General features: G+C 34.3%; 2 protein-coding genes and 1 pseudogene across 2 annotated transcripts; 1 reads left to right on the top strand and 2 right to left on the bottom strand.

Moving 5' to 3' along the window:
- Positions 1–789: 789 nt before the first annotated feature.
- LOC142617130 (uncharacterized) lies at positions 790–18466 on the bottom strand. Its single transcript, XM_075789837.1, has 5 exons — positions 18289–18466; positions 14285–14368; positions 14150–14202; positions 1160–1663; positions 790–1042 (listed from the first exon to the last, which is right to left on the bottom strand). Exons 2-5 carry the CDS (start codon positions 14359–14361, stop codon positions 906–908), a joined length of 771 nt encoding a protein of 256 aa, XP_075645952.1. The 5' UTR covers positions 14362–14368; positions 18289–18466; the 3' UTR covers positions 790–905.
- On the bottom strand, positions 5558–10542 carry LOC142615296 (F-box/LRR-repeat protein 17-like; annotated as a pseudogene).
- A 6599-nt stretch (positions 18467–25065) lies between the features above and the next one.
- On the top strand, positions 25066–25572 carry LOC142616463 (uncharacterized). The gene is made up of 2 exons (XM_075789316.1): positions 25066–25176; positions 25225–25572. The coding sequence occupies exons 1-2, from the start codon at positions 25066–25068 to the stop codon at positions 25570–25572; spliced, it is 459 nt and encodes a 152-aa protein (XP_075645431.1).
- Positions 25573–26076: the final 504 nt, after the last annotated feature.

Genomic DNA, 26076 nt, shown 5'->3' with positions numbered 1-26076 from the left:
TGTAGAAATAGTCTCTTATAGAAATAATTTCTTACAAAAAATCCTCTTAATATTTCTAACTCTTGCATGTTTTCTTCCATAAGCATGTCAAAATTCATATTTTGATATACTTATTTTTCATTTCCAATGCTATTGAAGAGATCAAGTTATCAACGTAAAATCTAGTACCACTACATGTGTTACCCGATGTAGTATTAATAATGTTGGGTGTTACAACCTATTGATATGTTTGTTTAACTGTCAAGATTTTTGTAAATGGACACCTATTTATGTTTTTTTTTAATAAAAATTTGATAGCTACAACAAGAGAGGGGAGGTTTGAACCTTGGTGTATCTAGGTGAAAGCTAGTTAAGCTACAAAACACTTGACAACACCTCTTTATATTTCTAATAGAGGTATCTGAAGTTCAAATCTATCATTTCCTATTATAACTATCACAATATGAAAAGAGAGAGGGAAAAAAAAAAGTCATAAAATTTGTAAATTTAGATATGAAAGAATGAAAAAATATGATATTCCAAATTTCAACCCATTATTGGATGATACAATTAAGCACCCCCCCCCCCCTCCCCCTCCCCCTCTTAAAAAAACAAAAACTCTTATTGCAGGATGTTACCTAAAAAATCCTTAATAAAATTAAATCCATATGTCAAATGCGCCTCTTGTAATGCTTAGAGCCTTGCAGCTTCTCTTCTCTTCTCTTTTGGGCTATATTGGATCTACAAACGAAGGATATGGGTTTGGCCCTCAAGAGCCCCCTTTTTCATTGATTTTTTTAAGGGATATCATCACATAATTCACATTTATATAATTAAGTTCATCCATTATTTGCATAATACTAAAACAAGTCAACGAAAGACAAGAGTGAAGAGTAAAATGGATGTCACTAACCGGAATAGATCCATCATTTCCAAAATACGAGCCGATTTCCGCGTATGAAATAATCAGGCATACAAGCCAGTGCATAAAAAGGGGAGTCACCATATCTGGCTAGAGCAATAACCAAACGCGGACAACGGTTGACTAAATCCAAAGCAATATCTATTGTGTTGTACCATATGGACAGAGAAATTAATCAATCATACAGAATTATATTGCAAAAATTTCAAGTAGGAAATAATACTCAATGGATAGTTAAGACGAAGAGTTAATTCTGACCCAAAGCTTTGTTATATATTGCCTCGCAAACAACTGTAGCCCCGATGGTGCCATTTTCTCGCTCTAGAATATCTAGCGGAGTGCGCAAATAGAGATAACGAGCCAATTTTAAATGCCCGTTGTAAAGAGCCAGAACAACTGGAATATCTTCCCTTTGATCTCCAATACTGATCAAGCGCTCATTCTTTCCAAGCAAGCATTCTGCTATACGGTAGTTTCCATTATAAGCTGCCCGAGTTAGAGCTGTGTAACCATAAATATCTTGTATTTCCAAATTTTCTTCAGGCATTTGCTTTACCATCTCCTCCACTATATGCTCATGTCCAGCTTCAGCTGCAACATAAAGTGCGGTCTTGCCCGTAACTGTGATTTTTGCACTTATTGCATGCGGACGGCGATTAAGGAACTCCTTGGCAGCATTCCAATCACCAATTTGCAAAAATTTGCATAAGTCCATATAAACCTCAACGCCATCATCAATGTTTCCCTTTTTGTCACTTTCTCCTGCCAAATTTATTTGATTATTTATTTATTTTTTCAGAGAATTATTTATTTTTTCACAGAATGAAATGAAACGAAACCATTCTGACATCTACATGTCAACTATCAGTTGATACTTTTTGTTGATTCTGAATTTCAATATTAATTAAATACCTAGAGATATTGGATTTAGTACAGACAAGAGCCATACCATGTCAAAGCAAGTGCAATATGAGCCTAAAACATCCCTATAAAGTATGGTGAAACTTGAGGGAAAAATCTATAAGAGATTAAATATGATTCTTATTAACATAATTGTTAGAGATATATTACCCCATTAGTATAAGCCCAAGCCTAATTCTACTTTGTGTGCAAGCCAAGTCTCTTACTTGTACTAAAAGTCTATTAGTCTAAGATTTAGTCTACTATATATACACATGTTATGGTTCATTATAACACAGGATTTGTACTACATTCTAATATATTATTGATGTAGCTTTTTAGGATTTCCTTTGTGGATGTAGGCCGTTAGGCTGAACCACGTAATCCTCGTGGATGTTATGGTTCATTATAACACATGATTTGTACTACATTCTAATATATTATTGATGTAGCCTTTTAAGGTTTCCTCTATGGATGTAGGTCGTTAGGCTGAACCACGTAATCCTCGTGTGTTATTGTATTCTATACTTTATGTTTTTGCTTTCGCATCTATACTAGCATATTTAACATGGTGTATCAATGCTAATATTTAACATGGTATTAGAGCCACCTTCCTGTGGTCATGGTTTTCTGTCATTACGGTGTATTAAGAGCAATCTTTGTCTTTCTCAATGTTTCTTCGCTGCGTTCATCTTCTTTGTCTTCCCACTACTGCCGTCAAATCTCTCCGATACAGTCATGCCACCGATAGAAGTCGCATCAACACTGCAAGACCATTGCCTTCCTCAAACCACCGTCACAAAGCCAAATTTCATTCAAGGAATCTTCTAAACCTTATCAAATCTCAAGATTTCATCAAGCTTCCATCTTGAATTTGAGAGGGGGTGTTAGAGATATATTAGCCTATAAGTATAAGCTCAAACCTAATTCTACTTTGTGTGCAAACCAAGTCTCCTACTTATACTAGAAGTCTATTAGTTTAGGATTTAATCTACTATATATACACATGTTATGGTTCATTATAATACAGGATTTGTACTACATTCTACTATGTTATTGATGTAGCCTTTTAGAGTTTCCTCCGTGGATGTAGGTCGTTAGGCTGAACCATATAATTATCGTGTGTTATTGTGTTCTATACTTTATACTTTTGCTTTTGCATCTATACTAGCATATTTAACATGGTGTATCAATGCTAATATTTAACAACAATAATTATGAAGATGACTTAGTGCTTAGGAATCAAATCGACATAAATGTGAAAGGTTGAATAAATGTAATGCCACTAATGAATTAAGTAGTATACAAATAGAGCTAGAGGCAATGTCAAAGCCAAATTAATTTTATGGGGTCTAAGTTATATATATATATAAAAACTACAGGAAGGCCTGAGAGAGAGAGAGAGAGAGAGAGAGAGAGAGAGAGAGAGAGAGAGAGAGAGAGAGAGAGAGAGAGAGAGAGAGAGAGAGAGAGAGAGTCAACTTTGTTGTTAGTATACAAAGGAGTAGAGAAAGAATAGAATGATACATGTCATTTTTGACATTGGCACTTGTAACCAAATATGTGGGAGTAAAAGGCTTTTTTTAGATTTTGATGAACCAATAACTGAAAATGTTACTTTCAAAGTTTCAATAACTCAAATGAAGTTCCTTTGAAACAAAAAGTAAAGGTTCATATTTGCTTAGAAAATATAGATCGCCATTTTATTTATGATGTCTATTATATATTTATATACTCAGTTTGAAAACTATTACTTAAGTCTAGGCCAAATGTCAAGAATGAACTGATTGGACAATTGCTGTAGAGTAATTGTTGTAGCAAGCTCAGTGCAGCAGCAAGTAGTACAACAGCAGTATCAGCTCAATAACAGCATGTAGTTAATGTGCAAGTAGTGGCATATGGTTAATTGTAATCCGCACATGCTTATTTCAATTAGGTCACATGCTTATTTGAATTAGGACGTGCTAGTATGATCTATAATAGTAGTTGGATAGCTGTTAGGAGAAAGATAAGAGTTAGTTACGACAGTTAGTACTCTAGAAGAAGTTGTTTCTAACCAAGCCTTTAGTATAAGAGGCTAGTTCTTGTAATCATGGAAGTTAAGCAATAAATAACTTCAGCGAATTCTCTTCCAAGTCTCTAAATTCTCTCATTCTCCCTCTTAATCTTTGGGGGCTCAGTTCCCTCTAAAGAAGGTCTTAACAGTTTCCATTACCTAAACAGCTAACCACCAAGACCTTAAGGGAGGTCTTAACAACCAACTTTTAAAAGAATACTATGATATTCTCTTTAGGGATTATAGTTGGTTAGGGACTACGGAAAAAATGTGTTAATAAAGGTGCCGATGACATTTAAATTTTGCTGGACTTACAATTTATGGTGAAAAAATAAGATAATGAGAGAATTGTTTTCCACTGAAAATCTGACCAACTTTATGAAGATGTATCATTGTTAAGCAATCAAGAAATAGCTTTTAGTGAGCAACTAAGCTACTGTAACTTGTTCATACCAATGAGTGCGGACTGAAACCATCATTGCTTTGTACAAATAACTTTTTTCTTCTCTTCGTTGATGATTTTAGTCAAAAAGATTTTTTTTTTTTTTTCTAAAATAGAATTATGAGGATTTTAAAATTATTTTAAGAGTCTAAACTGTTGTAGATAGGAATAGTAGTTATGAAATTAAGACCTTGTGATTCGATAGAAGGGCAAATTTAGATAAAATGAATTTAAAGAATTTTATGAAACAAATAGTATTGGTCATCTTTAAAAGTCCTTAGATCGGTAAATCAAAATGGCATAGCTGAAAGAATGATTTTATAAATTCTTAAAATTATTGAGAGTTATGATCTAAGATTAGAGCAGACAAAAGATATAGTTTCGACTTACATGTGTTTAGGAGCATAACATGGTATTAGGGTCATTATTTGCATGTGTTGAAAAATCCATTCTAAAAGGCACTTTATATGTATTTTGAGTCGAAGTTTTCAGTGTCCAAAAGTGTATTGGATATCCATGTTGAAGAATGAAGAAAATTGTTCAAGAAATTGCTTGAGAATGCTGAATTTTGCATTTCTATTGCACTTTGAAGAGACAGGCATACTGAGAAGTTGTTACGACTTTGTGTGCCTAAGGTTTTGTACTGAGTTACTACCATCTGTATTGGAGCATGTTGTTGTGAAGAACTTTGCACAAATCAACTACATCAATTAATCAAGGATCACTACAACAAATCAGACTTTTTTCAAGGGTCAAAACCCCTAAAAAAAGTATTAAAAAACCTTGAAAGAAGTTATTTTAAGAGTCTAACTGACCCTTGATAACCTTTGAAACATATACCGTCGAAAATGAAATTTTGAGAGCCTTCGTGACCCTCAAAACAAGTGCTCTAATCTTATTTTGAGGGTCAAGAGACCCTTAAATAACCTTTTACCAAGGTTTAAAAGATTTATATTTACAACCCTTGATAAATAAAGTTATTTTAAGGGGTCTCTTGACCCTCAAAATAAGATTTTATTTTATTTAAAAAAAAAAAACCACAATCATGCACAATATATATATATATATATATATATATATATATATATATATATATATATATATTCATGTTGAAACTACCATATTGAAGAAGCATATTAGTGCAAATAGATATCAAAAGAAAAATGTCACCCAATTGCAACTATTAGGAACCAAAGCTTAAATATCAAATTGAAGTTACAAAATTTTGAAAAATACATTTTTTTTTTTTTCAATCCACTTCAATAATTTCAGCATTTCTCAACAATAAGATGTGGTTACTAACACATCTTGTCCTACAATAATTAACACCAACACCCAATCAGGTAACTGAAGAACTAATTTGGAACATAAACTATAGTATAGAATTTATCTCTATTGTTTTTTAAACAATAGCATGCTGTGGGATTTTCCCATAACCAATTTGATGTCAGTAATCCAGAGATTCAAACAATGTTCGCAGTTAAACAAGTTATTTTCAGCTTTACCTGAGCACTTAGAAAATGTGGAACCCGAACCCTTTTGGAGCCATCAGCTAAACGTTTACATGGTAATACACTTTCCACAGCAGGGGAATCATTACTGACCTGCAAGCATGCAAGGGAACAACACAAGTATAAGAACAATTTTATCTTTGCTGAAATCAAATTCAATTTCCTCAAATCGTGGATAAAAGTTTATGCTATGGTTTTAATCTACAACAGGATTTAAAAGATTAATTAAGACAAAAGTTAGGACGAGAATCTGAGGTTTAATCTACCAAGAGTTGTATCTTGTAAATGTTTTGTCTCAATAGTATATAAGATTATAAAAATAAATAAAAAAGAGATTGTAATCGCAGAAATAAGGTTTTCTGGGTCCTGATTGCAACAAAACTGTGCCTTGAGAATCAGAATTTATGCCTAACATAAGGTGAATGCAGCAAGAATAATCATATCCCCAAAAAAGAACCATTATTCATTCTTAGAATTTACAAAACTTATTGTAAACATGAAATTAAAATTCAGCTTGCTGTGCACTTCAACCATGTGTAGGAGTTAACTTTGCTTGCCATTAGTCTATTCTTACTATAGTTGCCTACCAACTTAGATAGTAAATGAATCAACGATTCCTAACATTTAAATATCAGAGAATTTAGCACTAACACAGTACAATGCTGCAATCATGTTGATCATGCAATTTAGATGGATCTATTTCCAAGATTCAGTTTTCTGATTATTAAACACAGCTTGTACACAAAGCTGTTTTTGGATTCTATCTTACCTGACTTTCAATGGCCCCTATCAACAACTCTTGACAGCCTGATGCATGCACACTTTCTAATTTGGAGCACTGAAGTAACAGTCTCTCTGGATACATAAACATGGTCATCAATTATATGTTGTTTGATAATAAAGAAAAATTACGATCATTATCTAAGAATGATTCATCAAATAACATACCTGGATGCAAATTCTTACAAGAGTTTAGATTTAGATCATTCAGTTCTGGGCAGTTTAAATATAAAGCCTGCATTCAAATTCACAAACTAAGAGCCCAAGAGAAGACCATACAAGAATACACAAGTAACTTTTTAATTTAAAGAGTCTCACATCTAAGCCAGAACAACCCCACAAACTGAGTTTCTTCAGCCGACCATGCTTGATAATCAGCTTTTGGTAAATATGAGGGTTTGCAGTGTTTCTTAATTCCCAATCACTGCTTTCATCAGGGATTCCATTTTGGGAATTGGGATCACAAATGGTCATGCCACAATCCATGAGCTCAAGAAGTGGCAATTGAGCTGTAGCAAACTGAATGCCACCTGAAAATTACAGACAACGCTTCAATGAACAGAGGCAGTGTGAAAACAAAGATTACCAAACAAAAGACTAAAAATCAGATAAAAATCCTCAAATGGGTAATTACTTGAAGTAATATTAGGACAAAGAGCAAGGAGGAGTCTTGAAAGTGTTTCAGGGAACACATTGCAGATCATTCCAATGCCACTATCACTAATGCTTGATCTGCAAATAGAAGTATAGCATTAAAAAAAATCTCAAACATTATGAGTAGTGAAGAAGCAATCATCTTGAAGTTTACATATATTTTAACATTTTCTACTCTTATTACAAAGCCTACAAATGAAGGTTCAAGCCAACTTGTTCAGTAGGCAAACTTAAGGCAATTTACAGTGTTACACAAACATGAAAGTTCTGAGATTCGTAAGATAAAAATGCTACTCTGCATCCATAGTCATGATGGTTACCTTCAACATGGGAGCATAAAATCAAAATTGGATATAGCAATGCTCATTTTAAAAAACGGTTTTGGCTCCCACATGCAATTCTTACCTTATAAGTCCCTATTCTGGTATTTTCTTTAATATTAGGACAGATTCATTTCATAGTGCTTGTAAATTATGTACAAGCCAGTATTTAACTTGGTAACAATTCCAACACAATCAATTAACCATCTTATGGAAGGTTGAAAACAGTTGTACTTGGGAGGAAAAACATACCCACTCAGGTCAAGCAATTCTAAGTTCGGATAGCTTGAAGCAATGGCAGCAACAGATGCATCAGTGATTTCAGATCCAAGAACAAGTGAAAGCATTCGCAATCCCCTGAACAGTGAAGCAGCCAACTTATATTATTGCTATCCAGTGGTCAAAATAGGACTTTCAGTTGCTAAATAGCGAAGTATCTGAAGAATTCTAGACATGTCAAAAAAAATTACTAAATACCACACTAAAGTCATAAATCATGGATATGTGACAAACCTTAGATTTGCAGCAGTAAGAGCAAGCACAACAGAATGAGAAAGACGAACCGATGCAATGTGTATGTTTTGCAACCTTAAGCAATTCCTTCCCAAACCATCTACCATGGTAGTAAGATCAGTGCTATCATTTTCTTGACGATAAAATTCTAAGGAAATCTCCTTGAGATTTGGGCAGTTAAAAACCTATGGACACATACAAAGGAATTAACTTAAATGCAGAAGAGAAAGAAAACATTGAATTGCAATTCTAGAGAAAGATCACACCTCAAGCAATAATAAAAAGGAAAAGGGAAAAAAAATCACCATCTTAGAGTGTGAGTAAAGATCCGAAAGCCAAAGTGTAGAAAGGCTTCACGAACAAAGAACAAAACCCCCTAGATTAGAACACCCTTCCATCTTAAGGCTTTTAAGACATCTTTTATCCGCAACAAAACGACCCAATTCATCGCTGCATTTGAAATTCATAAAATCAACTCTATCAATCAATCAATTGATACAAACAGTTTTGCCAGCTTGAGGAAAAAAACGGTAAATGCTATGGATCATGTAGCAGCAAAAATAATGGCCTAAGCACAAACCAAAATAAGTGGTAAAACAGAACCAAAGTAGTGAACACTAACCAGTTGGTATCCTAAGCACAGAAACAAATCCAACACTGTTATGAAAATTTAAAAGCACAGCAACCAAACCCACAAAAATTAGTTCAATTTAATAGCTTCATAGAGTAAACTATTGCACATAACACACACGCGCGCGGGCACACACACACACACATGGGAGAATATATCTATAACAATTGCATCCAAATATCAAACAGAGAAAATATTCTGAGTCATTTTACATCCACTATTTTACAAAATTGATGCATTGATGTACACATTTTAAAAGGCCAAAAAGTAATGTCTACATTTAAAACATGAAAATAGATGTGAGAGAATAACAGCCCCATCCAATAATAATAATAAAGTTACTTCTAAACTAATTTTTAGATTTGCAGTGTAGATCACATTGTGCATTATACAAGACAACCCGATAATTTCACCCAAAAAATAAACAAAAACAAAAAGAGAACAGGAATTATACCCATTGATCCGATTAATCGCGGTATCGGATTTCAAGATCTCCATAAATTCCAGATTAGGGCATGAAAATGCAATGCAAGCTAACATTGTTGCATCCAAATCACTGCAACAACAACAACAACAAAAGAAATATTAGAAAATTAAAAATCCACAGTACCAATATTATTCTTTATTGACCATTCACATATTAAGCCTTATTTATTTATAGAAAAATATGTCAACCTCAAAGGAAAAAAAACAAAAAACAAAACTCAATTTTCCATCATTACTTTACTTCCACTGCATTGTAGTATTAGAAAGCTAAAAACGCATTGAACACTTGGGAATCATTAAAGAGCCCATTGAAAATGCTATTAGATCGAGCAGTATAACATCGTTCCTCGCGTCGATCTATATAGATCAAACACTAGGACGTCATTTTCTCACATCGATCCTTATAGATCAAGTTCACATCGCACTTTTAGTTCGTTTTATTCATTAAGGTTCAATTATTTTAAGCAATTCATGTTGTTTAAGCTTAATGTCCGTTAGAACAATCCGATCGGTCCGGTGAAACCCTAGATCTGACAGAGTTTCATATCAGAAACCCTAACCTTTCCATTCTAAGGGAGAGTCTGACGAACCCTGGGCATTTCTGCAACACCGATCCTACGAAACCGACCTGAGCTCTGGCTGGAACCCTAAGCCTGAGCTCCTCCGCCGCCTTCCACAACCTCTTCGAAGTCTCTCTCCACGACTTCGAAACTCTCGCCGCCGACAAAAGCCCCGCCGGCGGCAACCTCCTGAGTATATCCCACAAGCAACTCGCCGGTAACGCGCCCGGCTCCGGATCCATTGAAGGACAACCGAAGTCGTCCTCCTCCTGATCCTCTTCTTCGACCTCAGGCTCCGGCTCGGGGAAGCCGGCGCGGACGTCGTCGTCGAAAGAGAGGGCGCGACGGAGGTGCGCGTAGGGCTGACAATCATGCAGAGGAATTTGATGGTCTTTGTGTATTTGCTGTTGTTGGACTCCATGAAAGCTTTTGAAAGTTCGAGAGAGAGAGAGAGAGTTTTTTAGGGAGGATGGTTGAACAAAATGAAAATGGGTTTTCTAAGAGAGAGAGCAAAGATTTTATTCAAAAATTGGTTTTCTGAATTCTGAGTTTTTGAGAGAGAGAGAGAGAGAGAGAGAGAGGGAGACTTTATTTCGAGGGTTTTGAAATATTTGGATATCTTTTATTAAGGGTTGTGTTAGAATTTTGTTGAAGAATGTAAAATTTGGAGGCAGTAATTACCCGGGGATTTAGTTTTTAAGTTTATTTCAAGGGTTTTGATGATCATTGCAATAAAATTAGTCAGAGTATAATTAGTGTACCAGTTTGTTAGCGTTTGTTTCAATCATTTTTAGTGAACCCTTGAAAAAAGTGGGATGAAACAAGTCATGTTTCTTGTAGTGGATTGTTGTAAGATTCAACCACACATTGGTAGATTCATGTGCATTGAAGAAGTCTGCTAAAAAGAGTAGTCCAACTACGATAGATACAGGCTTGGATAAGTTAGTAGGTTCTACTATAGGTAGGTAGGTAGGTACTTTAGGATCAGGTAATATTTCTTGTACTTGTAAACTCAATATTTGTTAGTGGATTATTCAAGGAGTGTTGACCTAAATATCACTCATTGGGGTTATTCCTGCTAAGGTTTTCCCTATCATAACCATATTGTCTATGTCAAATTTATTTTGCACTACACTTAACTCTAAACTAAATGTAGTTGTACCTTCAATTGGGCATTGCATGTAATTGGACCAATTAATCAACATGAAATAGTAACACCCAAGAAGATGGGAAATATCTTGTTTTTTTTTTCTTCACCTAGAGAAGAACATGTTAATTAAGTTTGGAAGAACTTTCCTATCCACGTCCATCACCAACATCTCTTACTCCTAAAAATATTTTCATTATCATCACTAGAAAGAAGTTCTATTGAAATAGTATGGTAAATAGGAAGTATACAAGATCTCAATGATTCAACTAGAGGATATCAATAATCAAACATGTTTTTTCCTGTTTGAGGACCCATAGAATGTAAAGAAATGTTATCCACAAAGAGGTCAAGGCAATAAAGAAATATTACCAACAAAGAGATCAAGACAATAGAAAAGAATGTTAAATGGAAGTAACAACTTTGCTGTATGGAAGAAAGGCTATTGATGTACAATGGTGCATAAGATGAAGAAGAGTGAAAAAAAAAAAAAAAAAAAAAAGAGAGAGAGAGAGAGAGAGAGAGAGAGAGAGAGAGAGAGGTAGAGAGATACAAACCAAGAATGGTACGCCCAGCGTTGGGTAATAATTAGGTTGAGATATTTGCCTTAGTTTCTTGCTTGGAAATTATACCACTAATAATTACTAGAATAGCGTAAAATAAATATATAGATATCAAATATATGATAAATATGCTTTTTGAATGCTTATCTGGCGGAAGAAGTGTTTTTCCACTTTGATGCCCTGAGCTATTCTCTCAAAAGGAATTAAGAGTTCACATATATTTACAATGAGAAACAAGAGAAACATTCTAAAGGAACACTTTCTAGCAAGCTTAAGGCACTTCTTTCTCACACGCCATCTGATAAGGCAATGCCTTAGTGCCTTAGCCTAGAGAGCGAGAAAGTCATCTCCTTTATTGGTATTGATAAAGTCTGTTCTCTTGACCTTCATAATTTTTTTACTAAAGATTTTACTTCTATGAAATAAAACAGATAACAGTCTTTCTTCAATAAAAAAAAAAAACACGTCCTCCATCTGCTCAAACTAGTATTGACAAAAATGATTTGGTGACTTAAAAAGAAAAAGCCATGAAGGTGTGTAAAAAAAGCTCTAATTTCCACTACTAAGGCTATCCTTCAACCTTACTATCCTCCATAAAAATTCTTAGCCTAAGCTGTCCTCTATAACTTCTTGAATTTTAGAAGATATATTTATTATTTATTAAAGTTTGAGTAGATGGAGGACATTTTTTAAATGCAAATAAAAGTGCACTTTCAGTTGTGTTTTGAGCAAACACCCCAAACTCCCATATAATACGTTTCCATGTAACATACTTTGTAAGTCACATGAGTTGAGATGTCTTGATTGATTGTTTTTTATTTTTAAAATTTACGTAAATGGTTTAATTTTGACAAACAACGAACTAATTTTTTTTTTAATAATTCAATAAATAAATAAATATATATATATATAAAATAATGGTTTGTGTATGCAAGAGCAATTAGGCTTAGGGGGTGTTTGGTAGTTGTTTTCAAGCAAACATTTTCAGTTTTTAACATGGTTTTAAAAACCAAACCGGGCATCAAACCATTCTTTTCAAAATTTTCGGTTCAACCTCAGTTTTTTCTGGTTTTTGACCGGTTGTTGAGGCTTTTAACTGGACCGAACTGCACCGGTTTCCCCGATTGAACCAGTCGGACCGGCCGATTCGGTCCGATTTTTAAAACAGTGGTTTTTAAACAATATTTCACGCATTTTCATATACTTTTTCATCCATACGTATTTTCATAAATGTTTTCAAACAACAATTTTCAATTTTTAAACACATGTACCAAAAAGATCCTTATAGTCTGTCATAACGATGAAGATAAAGTAAACCTAAAATTGTTAAATAGTTTGGTTAAAAGCCTAAGTTATCTAACACATACAATAAAGGACATTCACTTTGGTATTGGCCTCGAAAGTCGCAAAATGATACTAAAAGCACTTATTAGGACACATTTAAAGATTGCTACTTGAACTTTTTACGCTTTACATTAGATTGCCTTATTCACTTTTGAAAGAATTTAAACTTTTGGGATATAGCGGTAATGAAAGGGCTAAAGATATGGAATTATGGATGATAGAAAGAGCATTGTTGGATTTGTCCTTTAAACAGGAGATAATACTTTCACTATAATGTTGACTATTAAATCACCCAATATTTATTACACTTCATAGAAATTTTAACAAATTTTAGTGGAGAAAAATGGCCCTGTACTTAAAAAAAAAAAAAAAAAAAAAAAAAAACTTTCATTCTTTCATTCAAGATAATCTCGTGTTTATTAAATCATAGTGCAAGTCAGCTTAGAGTAAAGGTGGGCTGTTAGCCTCAGCCACCCACTAGTTTTCTTTTCAAATCTATGCATGCCTAGCTAGACAATGTGATACATTTTTTACCTCTCTACGTACAAAACTGAAGCTGCACCTTCTAAACTACAAAAGCTGGCACGACTATTTTGTCTTCAAATGTTCCAGAAGCTCATCCATTATACTTTTCGCAATAAGTTTTTTTTTTTTTTTTTTGAGAAGGGGAGTTTCACAAATCGCAATAAGTTAAACTTGAAAAATAAATAGGGTTATTTTAATATATAGGAAAAATTAATAAGATTATTTGTCTTTTAATTAGTTGAATTTTTACATCAATAAATTTAATTTATCTAAATTAAATCACATTAATTGCATCATTTAAAATGGATCAATTTCATGGTTCACACATTAAATAGTACAAATTTTAAATTATATCTATTATATGTTATTTAAAATTTTAAATAATGAAACAGTTTATATAACAATAAATATATGAGAATCTAATTATTTCTAATGAAATGGAGAGGACTTCCAAAGTTTTAACCATTAACAGCGCGCAAAATGTAATTTGTAAGATTTGTACTAAACGAAGACAACAAATGAACAGAACAATGAAGAAGATGGTGACAATGGGAATTATTTGGACCTTAATTCCATTGTGGCACGTCACTGTCTCTTCCAATTCTTGGGATGGGAGTGACTTTCTTCGTAAAACGTGACCTCGAGGCTGTATCGCAATCACAACCTATTTCATATTTTCCCCCTCCTTTTTAGGGAATGCTTTCAAGCTTTTTTTTTTCCCAATAAGTTTGTCGTCGTCTTGGTTATCTTACAACCTATTTTACACAGAAATTAAGAGAGAGAGAGAGAGAGAGAGAGAGAGAGAGAGATATGTACCTGGCTTAATACTTGAGTCAAGCTTGCCTTCTTCTAAAGGAACTGAAGCCGTACTGTCCGAAGTAAAACTTGTTTTTAAAATCACGTGAGAGGGAGAGATACTTGACTTATAACGAATTGAATGATCTAATTTACCTGCTACTCGGGTCCAAATAATTGTCTTGCTTAAGAACTTCAACCACAGCTGCACTCAAGGCAGGCTTTGTTTCCATGTTTGATCTGTCAATATAACCAAATTGTGTCTGTAAGAAAATAAATGAAGATTTGGTTGTATCGTATCTGCTACGAATTCAACTTTTTTAAATTTTGTTTGATAATAATTTGGAAGTCAATATCGACATTTTTTGGAATTAGTGTTGGGCAGTGTTGCAACCATGGTTTTAAAAACCAGACTAAATCTACCAGTTCAACTGATTTAATTAAGAATCGGACTTAAGTCTGTTTCAGTTCTATCTAAAAATCGGAAATATCAAAAAATGTGAAAAAAAAAAACCGGAAATAGTCGGATAAACCGGTGAAACCGGAAACCCGGACGCTTCAACCGGCATTTAGCGGTTTTGTTCACTGAGCAAAATTTTATTGGACTTCTTGGCTTTTTGACGAGGATGGTGCAAGTTTTTATTCTCTATTTTGTAAAATCTCAGATTTGGGATAAAAGGAGATTTGGAGAGACAATATCATATTTGTTTGAGGCGGTGTGAGAAGCAATATCAGAAAATGATTAGGAAACATCTCAGCTCTGTTTGGTTTGGGTGAGGAGTGAGGAGTGAGGAGAGATGAATTGCCGAACTGGGCTTCGAGGAGAGAGGAATTTAAACTGCCACTGCTATTTCTTCAGAGAGAGGACCAATTTTCTTTTTCTGGATCTACTTAGTTTAAGCCTTTTAAGGAGAGGAGAAGACATTATTTTTAAAAAAAGTTTAGCATAAACGTGGTTGGATGTTGTTTGGCCACGTTGATGGTTCGGTGGGAGACCACTTTGTGACTCCATATTTTTATTTTCACTTCGTAAATACAAGCAACAATAATAACATTCGTAAGACAAGCATACAATATTTTGCAATACAAGCATAAAATATTTACATAACAAATATTAGCTTCATCATATAAACTTTGTGCATATAATAAGTCTTTTTTAAAAATATTTTTTCTTGATAGGAATTTGGGGTTTTTTTTTTAATTTTAAGAACATGGGATAGTTTTTTTTATTATTTGGTTGTAATGGAGGTAGTGGAAAGTTTTATAGAACATGAGGTAGTTTTATAAACAAGGGTAGGTTTTTTGTTTTTATTTTTTGTCAATTTGTAGTTTTATCCTCATTTTTATGTTTTAGGAATAAAACTAAGTTAATTAAATTAGAAGTATTTTTGAAAGTCAAAAAGAGAATAATTAACTTTTTGAATCCTCTTAATATACAGAGAAAATACTAATAACTTTGGGAAAAATATTTAGGTGTGAAATTATATTAACATTGGTTAATTTTTTTCTAAATAAATAATGGTTTTGTTAAAACCTTAAACCCGTTTTCATAAATCTTTAAAACCAAAACCTTTTTTTATTTGATAGTTTGTTTATCTTAATTTCTTTTAATTTGAGTTTAATTTGACATAAAAATACTTCTAAAATGTTATATCTATTTTTTTAGTAAATATTGATAGCTATAAAATTATTATATATTTTAATTTATTGTTTTATAATTATATATTTATTAATTAAATTATCTATTACATTACTAGTTCGACCATGAGTCTGATCCTGATCAGACCTAAAAACTGATAATCAATCATTTTACGATTCTTTGACCAGTTCAGTTTTTAAAATCATGGTTCTACACTAGCATTGAATTTTAAATAATTTAAGTATTTTCTTTTGAAAAATTCACATATTAAAATAATTTTTTTTCAAAAGGTTATATATTGTAGTTGATTTTCTCTTAATTTACTAATCAAATAATAATTTTATATCAATTATCTAATTATTTATCCAATAATATTCTAGCAAAAAGACTAATTATTGTTAAAATGTAAAAAATAATACAAGAATGTAGGCAGTGTGCAAAAAATGCACTAATTATTCTCAAATCAAACCTTTTAATTTTTCTCATTATTACGTAATTAATTATGTGTGATATTATGCAATTAGAAAAATGCTATAAGTTACCGCAAATTTTATCATAAAATAACTTATAAATTTTTGTATCAATTTATTTGATTGGTTTTACTTTAATAAAATAATATATTATTAGTGTATTAATTATCTTTTTTGATTGGTGATGCATGAACTTGTAAGACTCATATAACAAAACTTGTAATATCTCTAACATCACTCATGCAACTAATTATTCATCCATACAATAAATTTATTTATTCACATAATGCAATGAATTTTTATGTCATATGCAATTATTTATTAATCAAACAAAAAGACATAAATTACCTATGACCCAATCACTCAACTTTATTAATTAAAAAATTATTCGACCACAGACCCACTATTATAAGAACTAAGAAAGGGAGAAACCATATAACTAGATGAGCTAGATGAGATCAGAGTGCAAAAGGGAGAAACCATATAACTAGATCAAATCTAAGAGAGAGGGAGAGCCAAAGAAGCAAGAGAAGAGACGAAATGCTAGTTGTTAGAGATAAACCATGTTAAATATGCTAAAATAGGTGAAAAAGTGAAAGCATAAAATAAAAAATAAAAAATAAAAAATAAAAAACCCAAAAACACAGGGTTAATATATTGTATTAATATATTGTACCCAAAAAAAAATAGAATTAGCTTGAGCTATACTATTAGATTAAAAAAAATAAAAAATAAAAAGTAAGATTCGCCTTTAACAATTTCAACCTGCATAAAGATTAAAATTTAAAAAAAAATTAAGTACAACCATAACAAAAATTTAAGCATTACTATAACACAATAAAACTTATTAATACGATAAGACCTCTTAATAAGACTCGCCAAAAAAATACAAAATAAATCCTATCCAATCTTATGATTCTTACCGACTATAACACAAAAAGACAAAATAACCCATTAACCCAAAATCTTATCTATAACCCATTAACCCAAAATCCTCGGCAGCAGCAGATAATAACTCCTATCTAATCTTATCTATAACCCATTTACCCAAAATCTTATCTATAATTCATTAACCCAAAAAGAAAAACGCAGGCAGCAGCACAGCAGGCTTTATAAAAAATAAAAATAAATAAATAAATAAATAAACCTTGAAGGAAGCATGTTGAACGGCTGACTGCGTGACTGGCTCTGGTGGACTGGCTGAGAAAGAAATCAAAGAATAAGACTATAAGAGAGGCCGGACGAACTGAGGAAGAGGAAGCTTGCTGCCAGAGCCGGAGAGCATATGAGATCATGAGAAGTGAGATTTGAGAACAGGGGAGACTGCAGAGAAAGAGAATCAGAGAGAGGCGGAGAGCAGAAATTTGAGAGAAAGGTGAAAATTTTAAGGTGTTGAGTTATTTTATTTGTTGTGATTTGTTTAATATGATAGACCGAATTTGTAATTTATCCGGATGATTTTTGGTATGTCTAAAGGATAATAATGTTTGATTTATCAAAATTTTTGTTTTTTTGGTTAAAAGAATGTATCAAAATTTTGTGCATCACCTTAAACTAATTTTTTTTTCCTTACTGTATCAGATTATTTTGCTTCACCTTAAATTAAAAAAAATTATTTTCCTATTCTGTCAGATTTTTGTGCTTCCTGAAACTTTTTTTTTCCCTACTTATTTGAAACTAATTTTTTTTTTCCCTACTCCTTATTTTCTAAAATTTTGAGGCCTCCCTTCAACTTGGGGTCCTTAGGCAACTGTCTAACTCGCCTATGGGAAGGGCCGGCCCTGATGATAGGGTGGCAACGCGACGAGGACCATGGCCTGCTGGCGGCAATGGCGTGAACTCATCTCGTGGAAACAAAATAAAAGAAAAGAAAAGGGTGGCTTGGAGAGAAACAAACCAAAGTTACGGGAAAAAAAAATTTCAACTGTATGGACAAAATCACAAATTCAACGACCAACAAACAATCCCTTACTTATCAAAAAAAAAAAAAAAATTCCTTACAATATGAACAAAATCAAAAGAGAAAAATGACGGGTTACTAACGCACTTACCCCAAGATCCAAACACGCAGTTGTATAGATACTAAAAAGGAAACGGGTGGCAATAAGATAGAAGATGAACTCTTGAAGATTGAGAGAGAATTAGTGTGGAAAAAAAGAAGAGAGTCAATGAGCTAGCTGAGAGGGAACCAATGAAATGAAGACAGGTTTAAAAAAAGTGGGTTGGCATGCATGATGGGAAAGAAAGTGAGAAAAATAGGTGGGCCGTAAAAATAAAATTAAAAAAAAAAGACTGACACACATTTTTTTTTTTTTTTGTAAGTTTTGAAATAGGGTCAGGAATCAGGATGTCATTTTCTCAAATATGTGTAATTAAAAAACAAAAAAGAAGTGAGATGCCATGCGTGTCACTTTTTGTTTATATTGGTAGTAAAATATTTTAATTTTTTATAAATTAATTTTACTAAAATTTAAGTGCTTGTTTAGATACTTCTTGTTTTACTAAAAATTAAAAATTTATTACTAAAAATATTTTTTAAAAAAAATTTACACAATAAAACATTATTGCTACGTTTGTTAGAGTTGACTGGTCCATAAAACAGTGCTATGAGTCAGGCAAAAAAATGCAAAACGCACATTCATCCTTGGCAAACGCACACCAACTATGTTTAATAAAAAAACTAATAAATTTAAAATAAAAATGCAAATATATATCAAGCTTTTGGCTTGAAAAGACAAATCTCTCTGCAACCCTTTGAAAAAAAAAAAAACAAAAACAATGGATTTAATTTTGGAAACATACCCTTTAGCAAAGGCCCTGGCGTTTCCCACCAAACCATTATTTCCTTGGCGAGAAAAGTAAGGAGTACAAAATCTTTGGACAAAAATGTCCTCCTCTCAACTTTCTTCGGTTCTCTTTCTTCTCTTCATTTTCGTCATTTTCCTATTTCTGTTTTCCTCAATTTCTTCTGCTACTTTTCCTTTCTTTTTCTTTTGTTCTTTTTTGTCTTTTTCCTTTTTCTTTTTTGCGCGTGGCTTTACACCTCATTGTTATTAAATTCGGACTCAATAATTGAGTCTTTTGGCTAAAAATTACAAAAAATAGAGTTTATTATTGTTATAGATACTGTTCAAAGTTATTTGAAAAAATAAAGAAAAATACTAAATTTCGGCAATGGTATTGCCGAAATTGCAAGAAAAAAGTAGAATGTGTCAGGGGAAAGAGAAAATTGAATTTTGGTAATGAGACTACCGAAATTCTTGTCCTACCCTTCCTCCCAAGACTGCCCGTAAAGTGCCCAAAATGCTGAAATGGAAAATCAATTGTGGCAATGGCATTGCCGAAAATGGTAGGAAAAAAAAATAAAGAATTGTGGCAACCAAGTTGCCGAAAATGGAGGGAAAAAAAAAAAGATAATACGTCCACAACATTTTTCACAACAAATTACAGGTGGTTAGTTGTTATTGGTTCAAATTTGAACCTAACACTAAGATAACTTTTTTGCCCCAATAATAACAATAAGTAACAACTTGTCATTTATGATTTGTTGTAAAAATATTGTGAAAATGTTGTAGACGTATCATTTCAAAAAAAAAATCATGTAACCCAAAAACAAAAAAAAAAAAAAAAAAAAAAAAGTGGCAATGTGGCAATGGCATTGCCGAAATAGAGGGGAAAAAATTGTTTTTTTTTTCCCTCTATTTCGGCAATGCCATTGCCACATTGCCACTTTTTTTTTTCTTTTCCTTCTATTTCGGCTCCACGATTTTTTTTTTAAATGATACGTCCACAACATTTTCACAATATTTTTACAACAAATCATAAATGGCAAGTTGTTACTTATTGTTATTATTGAAGCAAAAAAGTTATCTTAGTGTTAGGTTCAAATTTGAACCAATAACAACTAACCACCTGTAATTTGTTGTGAAAAATGTTGTGAACGTATTATCTTTTTTTTTTTTTCCCCCTCCATTTTCGGCAACTTGGTTGCCACAATTCTTTTTTTTTTTTTTTCCCCTCCCATTTTCAGCAATGCCATTGCCACAATTGGCTTTCCATTTCAGCATTTTAGGCACTTGCCACAATTGGTTTTCCATTTCAGCATTTTGGGTACTTCACAGGCAGGCTTGGGAGTAAGGGCAAGACAAGAATTTCGGTAATCTCATTACCGAAATTCAATTTTCTCTCTCCCCTGACACATTCTACTTTTTCTTGCAATTTCGGCAATACCGTTGCTGAAATTCAGTCTCTCTTCTCATTTTGCCAAATAACTTTGAACAATACCTATAACAATAATAAACTTCATTTTTTGCAATTTTTAGCCAAAAAGTCTCCTCAATAATTATAGTAAATAAAAATATGATATTAATAATAAGCTCAAATTAAAACTAAAAAGAATTTATTATATCAATAATTTGTAAAAATATTATAAAAGAATTTGTGTATCCTTGCTTTTTTTATTTTTTTTTCAAGCGTTGAAAACTTCATATGGCCATTGTTGTTTGGAAGCTTCCCGAGTGACAAATTATTGATGTCACATCATTCTAGGGACAATTTTTTGCATAACTTTATACATGGCGAGTTGTAATTGGTAAAAGTGTGTCTCCACATAGCCCACTGACATACTCTTACTAACCACAACTCGCTATGTGGCAAGTTGTAGCACAAAATTATGCCAAAGATTGTGTTCCTAGCATAATTCTTTTTTTTTTTTTTTTCCTCTGGGTATTACACTCCAAGATCCAAACACACTCGTATAGATACTAGAAAGGAACTGGTGACAAGAGGAACTCTAGAAACTTGAGAGAATTGGTGTGAAAACGAAAAAAGATAGGAAAAGGAGATACTGAAGAGTCACTGAGAGAGAAACAGTGGGGGAAAAATAAAGGGGAAAGAGAGAAGTTGAGAGGGAACCAATGAAGACAGAAAGTACAAAGAGAGATTGGGGTGGGGTATATATGATGGAAAAAAAGTGCGGGTTTGGAAATTTTCTAGCGTTCAAAAAGCGTATGCCCATTAAATTTAAAATTTTTATTAAAAAATAAAAAAAAAGACACTGACACACATGACATTTCCACCTTCCATTTTTTGTTTTGAATACATTATCCTTCTTAAAATTTTAGAGAATGAAACTCAACTTCAAATTTAAAAAATAATGATAATAACACTCCCCTCTTGTGGTTATATGGATAATGAAATATTTTAAATTTTTATAAAATTTTCTTTACCAAAGTGTTAACCATGGTTAATATAAACATAACTAATAAATTTAAAATAAAAATGTAAAATTTGTCAAGTATTAAAAGACTAAAAAGTTGAAATGGCAAATTTCTCCACAATCCTTTGAAAAAAAAAAAAAAAAGCTAAGGTTATACTTAATAATTTAAAATGCTCTTTTTTACTTTGGAAACCTATCCTTTAGCAAATAGCACATTAATACACAACATTTTAAATATTAATTTAACAAAGTTCAGTCTAATGGATGTAAAAGGAAAAAAATATTTTTCCCTCAAAATTTAGAGCGAAATGTCATTCCACCAAACCTAAAAAAAAAAAGTGTAATTACCACTTTTCTTTTAATAATTCGATAGTTATAAACTTATATAGGAGCATTTGAATTTTGGGGTGCAAATGTTAATAATTAAGCTATAAGGCTATTTATCACTTGCCCTTTTTTTTTTTTTTCTTTGCTATTAGGGATGGCAATTTCTGCCCGACCCGTGGGTATCCGACCCGACCCTAATGGGTCGGGTTTTACCCAACCCAATAAAGAATAGGGTCGGGTTTGGGTTTTAAAAAAAAAAAAACCCGAAACGAGTCCGAGTTTTTTTGAAAACCCAGACCCGACCCAATTATATCATAAATTACTAAAATACCCCACATATACAAATATACATACATACATACATACATACATACATACATATATGTATCTATATAGTTATAAACCCTAACATTCAGATCATACCTCACTCACACTCACAGGTCATAGCCGCCTCTCACTCTCATCTCAGGCTCAGTTTTCACGCACCAAACTCTCCTCTCCCACTCTCACTCATTCTCAATCTTACCGCTGCCCAACTGCCAAAGCTCTCCTCTCCCACTCTCACTCACTGTCAATCTCATCGCCAGCCAACTGCCCAAGCTCTCATCGTCGATCCAATCATTCTCCGTCGGTCCAAGCTCTCACTCACTCTCAATCATTCTCTGCCAGCCAGTCTAAGGTCTATCACCAGCCACAATCAAATGATTAAGCACCTTGCCCGTTACAGATCCACCGTGAACCACCCCTCACCCGTTACAGATCCACAATCAGTGTGAGTTGGGATTTTTTCTTTTCGTGTTTTTGTGAGCAAAATTTGGGTTTAGGTTTTTTTTTTTTTTTTTTTGTGAGCCAAATTTGTTGGGTTTTCTTGGTGTTTTGTTGTTAGGATTTTCAGATTTGCTAATTTTATTTTTGAGATTTGTTGGATTTTTTGTACAGATTGGTTTGTTAGATCTTGGCATCCATTTGAATGGCAAGAAAATTGAATGATTGCCAAGAAAATTACACGTATATTCTGTGATTTGTGATTCTAGGTTTGTACTGATTTTTGGGTTTGTGATTTTAGGCCGAGGCCCAACGGACCGGGTTTGGGTGCAACAAAAAAAACCTGATTATTAAATGGGCCAGGTTCGGGTAACAGGTATAGACCCACGGGTCGGGCCCGAGCATAAAAAAACCTGACCCATTGCCATTCCTATTTGCTATAAGCCACTTTCCATATCAATTGTACAGAAAAGTGAACGTTTCTTCCCATTTGCTAAAAACAACACACATTCCATGCAATGTAGCCAAAAAAAATCTCTTAAATTGGATGTAAGATTTGGAATATCCCTAGAATTATTCCGTTCTGCAAAAAGTTCAAACAAATATTGTGGGGAATAGAAATTTGATAAGGTTGCATTGCCACGTGTCATACCTGAGGCCGAGGAGGCCAATGCAGTTCCAAGGAGGTTACACCCTCGAACAGCAAGGCCACGTCAGTGGCACGTTACCAGAGGAGGTCATGTTGTAGAGAAGGAGATTTGGAGAGGGGGCTAGCCCTAATGTGACTAAAGGGATGGTAGCTGCCACCACATTTAATGCATCCTACCAAACCTCCTAGTCGCATTTATGTGGAGAAGACCCCTAAAAAGTGTCACCTTGGTCGCCGTATCTCACAGAAAGTTTAGGAAGGTGTCTGATGGGATAAGCTCTCGAGTACTGGCCTACATGATCGACAAATGGAGTTCCAAGATCATCTAAAATGGACTATATAATGTAAGAGGTTCTCTCGGGAGAGGGGGATCGAAAATCCTGCAGAAAGAACAAAAATTGTAATCAAGTATTAGAATGATATATTCAAGAACTACTCTCCTCGGACTTTGCCGAGGAGGAGTTTCTTTGTAAAAGACTTGTTTTCCTTTGTTTTCCATTGCATTGTTATCATCTTTGGTCCATTGTAAGCATCGTCCAACCCATGGAAGCCTAGTTTTTCAACCCACTCTCTAAAAATTCATTTTGTTGGGCTCTTTAGGCCTAAGTTCTTCTATCGTTTGGGCTTAGGAACCAAAACTTACCCTTACAATTGGCACCGTCTATGGGAATTACTTGAGCTTTAGTGGGGTCAGCATTCAGCGATGGTAGGTTTGGGGCAAAACCAGGAGGAGTTTGTTGGTTCTCAACCCCAAGACCATTTTCTCAATCTTGAGAGAATGAAGGACAAGGAAGTTAGTGTGCATACCACACATACTAGCAGGAGCCAATCTCGAGGTGGGGGCTACATCTCTTATGAGGAGAATGCTAGAAGCATGTAGTTGGAGATTGACTGTCTGCGCAGGAGGCTGCGCCGTGAGTGACGGAGAAGGACTCCCTCAGATTCTGACCCTCCTTCTGATGATGACAGAGATGGCACTTACAAGGCTTGGTCAAGGACTCCCCCCAGCGAGTCCTTCCCGTATGATGAGGATCGTCGTCATGAGCGTAGAAACAAGAGGCCGTCTCACAAAGGTCTGGGAAATGATGCTATGAACAGGGCATTGAACCAAATTTTGAAGTCACCTTTTATGCGTAGAATTGAAAGAGGAAGGCTTCCTCGCCGATTTACTCAGCCAACGTTCACCATGTAAAATGGTAAAACAGACCCTATGGAACATATGAGCCACTTCAACTAGAGAATGGTTGTACACTCTAAAAATAAGGCTTTGATGTGCAAGGTGTTCCCATCCAGTTTGGGGCCTGTAGCGATGAGGTGATTTGACGGCCTAAGGGAAGGCTCTATCAACTCCTTTAAGGAGCTCACTCGAGCATTTGGGGCCAGTTTTGTTACTTGCAGCAAGGTTCCTCGGCCTCTGGACTCATTGTCATCTATAACAATGCAGGAGGGAGAGACCCTGAAAACGTATTCCGACAAGTACTAAGAGATGTTCAACGAGATTTTCAACGAGATTGTCGAGAATTTTGATGATGTGGTCATAAGAACTTGTAACGTCGGCCTGCCCGTCCAGCATGATTTGAGAAAATCCTTGACAAGGAAGCCCACTGGGAGTGTGTGACAGCTCATGGATCGCATTGACGAGTATAAGGGGGTCGAGGAGGACTAGCAGCAAGGAAAAAGGCTAAGGTGATCCCCCAGGAGCAAAGGGATTTCAAGTCAGATAGGTATAACAATAACAGACCTCGGAGAGATTTTGCTGGGCCCCCTAGTTCGACTGCTACCCAAATGGTTAGCGCTGTGTTCCGAGAGCCCGTGCACCAAGTTTTACAAAAAATTAAGAACGAGCCATACTTTAAGTAGCCAAATAAGATGGGAGAAGACCCCACAAAGCGCAACCAGAGTCTTTATTGCCAATACCACCAGGAGCGTGGGCAAACTACCAAGGATTGCAGGACTTTATGGAATAATTTAGAGCAGTTGGTACAGGCGAGAAAGTTGAAACAATTCCTATATCAACCTACTAAGTAGGGCAATCAGGCTAGGTCGAGAGCACAAAGAGATGCTTCTTCAAGACCCCCATTGGGTACAATTAGCATGATTTTCACTGCTTCAAGGAGAACTGGCTCTTTTCCAGCCAGGGTAATGTCCATAGATCGACCATTCACCAAGAACTTGACCCCTGGTTCGAAAAGGAGCAGAGTGGAGGTCAAACCAGCGTTGAGCTTTTCCGACGAGGATAAAGTAGGAACCTCACAACCACATGATGATGCCTTAGTGGTTACTCTTTGGATTGGGGGATACAATGTGAAGAGGGTACCAGTAGATCAGGGCAGCGGTGCAGAAATCATGTACCCTGATTTATACAAGGGGCTGTGACTAATGCCAGAGGACTTAACTAGTTACAACTCCCCTCTAGTGGGTTTCGAGGAAAGATTGTTATCCCAAAGGGGAAAATCTGTGATGTCCCAATTTGATTGATTGTGTTATATGTGTGGGTGTGTGATGAGTCCCACATCGGGTATTTATTGGGTTGAACTGGGCTTTATTAATAACTATGAAGAGCCTCAATAGTGACTAGTCCTTTTGAGGTATAGCGCAAATGTGGCTAGTGCTTTTTCTTTGGTCGTTGCAAAATCAAACTACTTGTGCAAACAGGATCAAAAGTAGTGGAAGTGAATTTTATTGTGGTGGATGCCTACTTTCCTTACACCGCCATTATGGCAAGACCCTAGCTTCATGCCATAGGGGCCATTCCTTCCACCCTACACTTGAAAGAGAAGTATCCATCTGAGGATCAAATAGAGGAGCTGGTGGGGAGCCAATCCATGGCCAGAAAATGCTTGGTGGCCACAATCAGACATCAAGCTGGAGGGAAGCCCT

This window comes from Castanea sativa, chromosome 11 (genome assembly GCF_040712315.1).
Source record: "Castanea sativa cultivar Marrone di Chiusa Pesio chromosome 11, ASM4071231v1".
NCBI lineage: Eukaryota > Viridiplantae > Streptophyta > Magnoliopsida > Fagales > Fagaceae > Castanea > Castanea sativa.
Note: the sequence above shows the minus strand (reverse complement) of the source record. Positions and strands in the feature narration are given on the sequence as shown.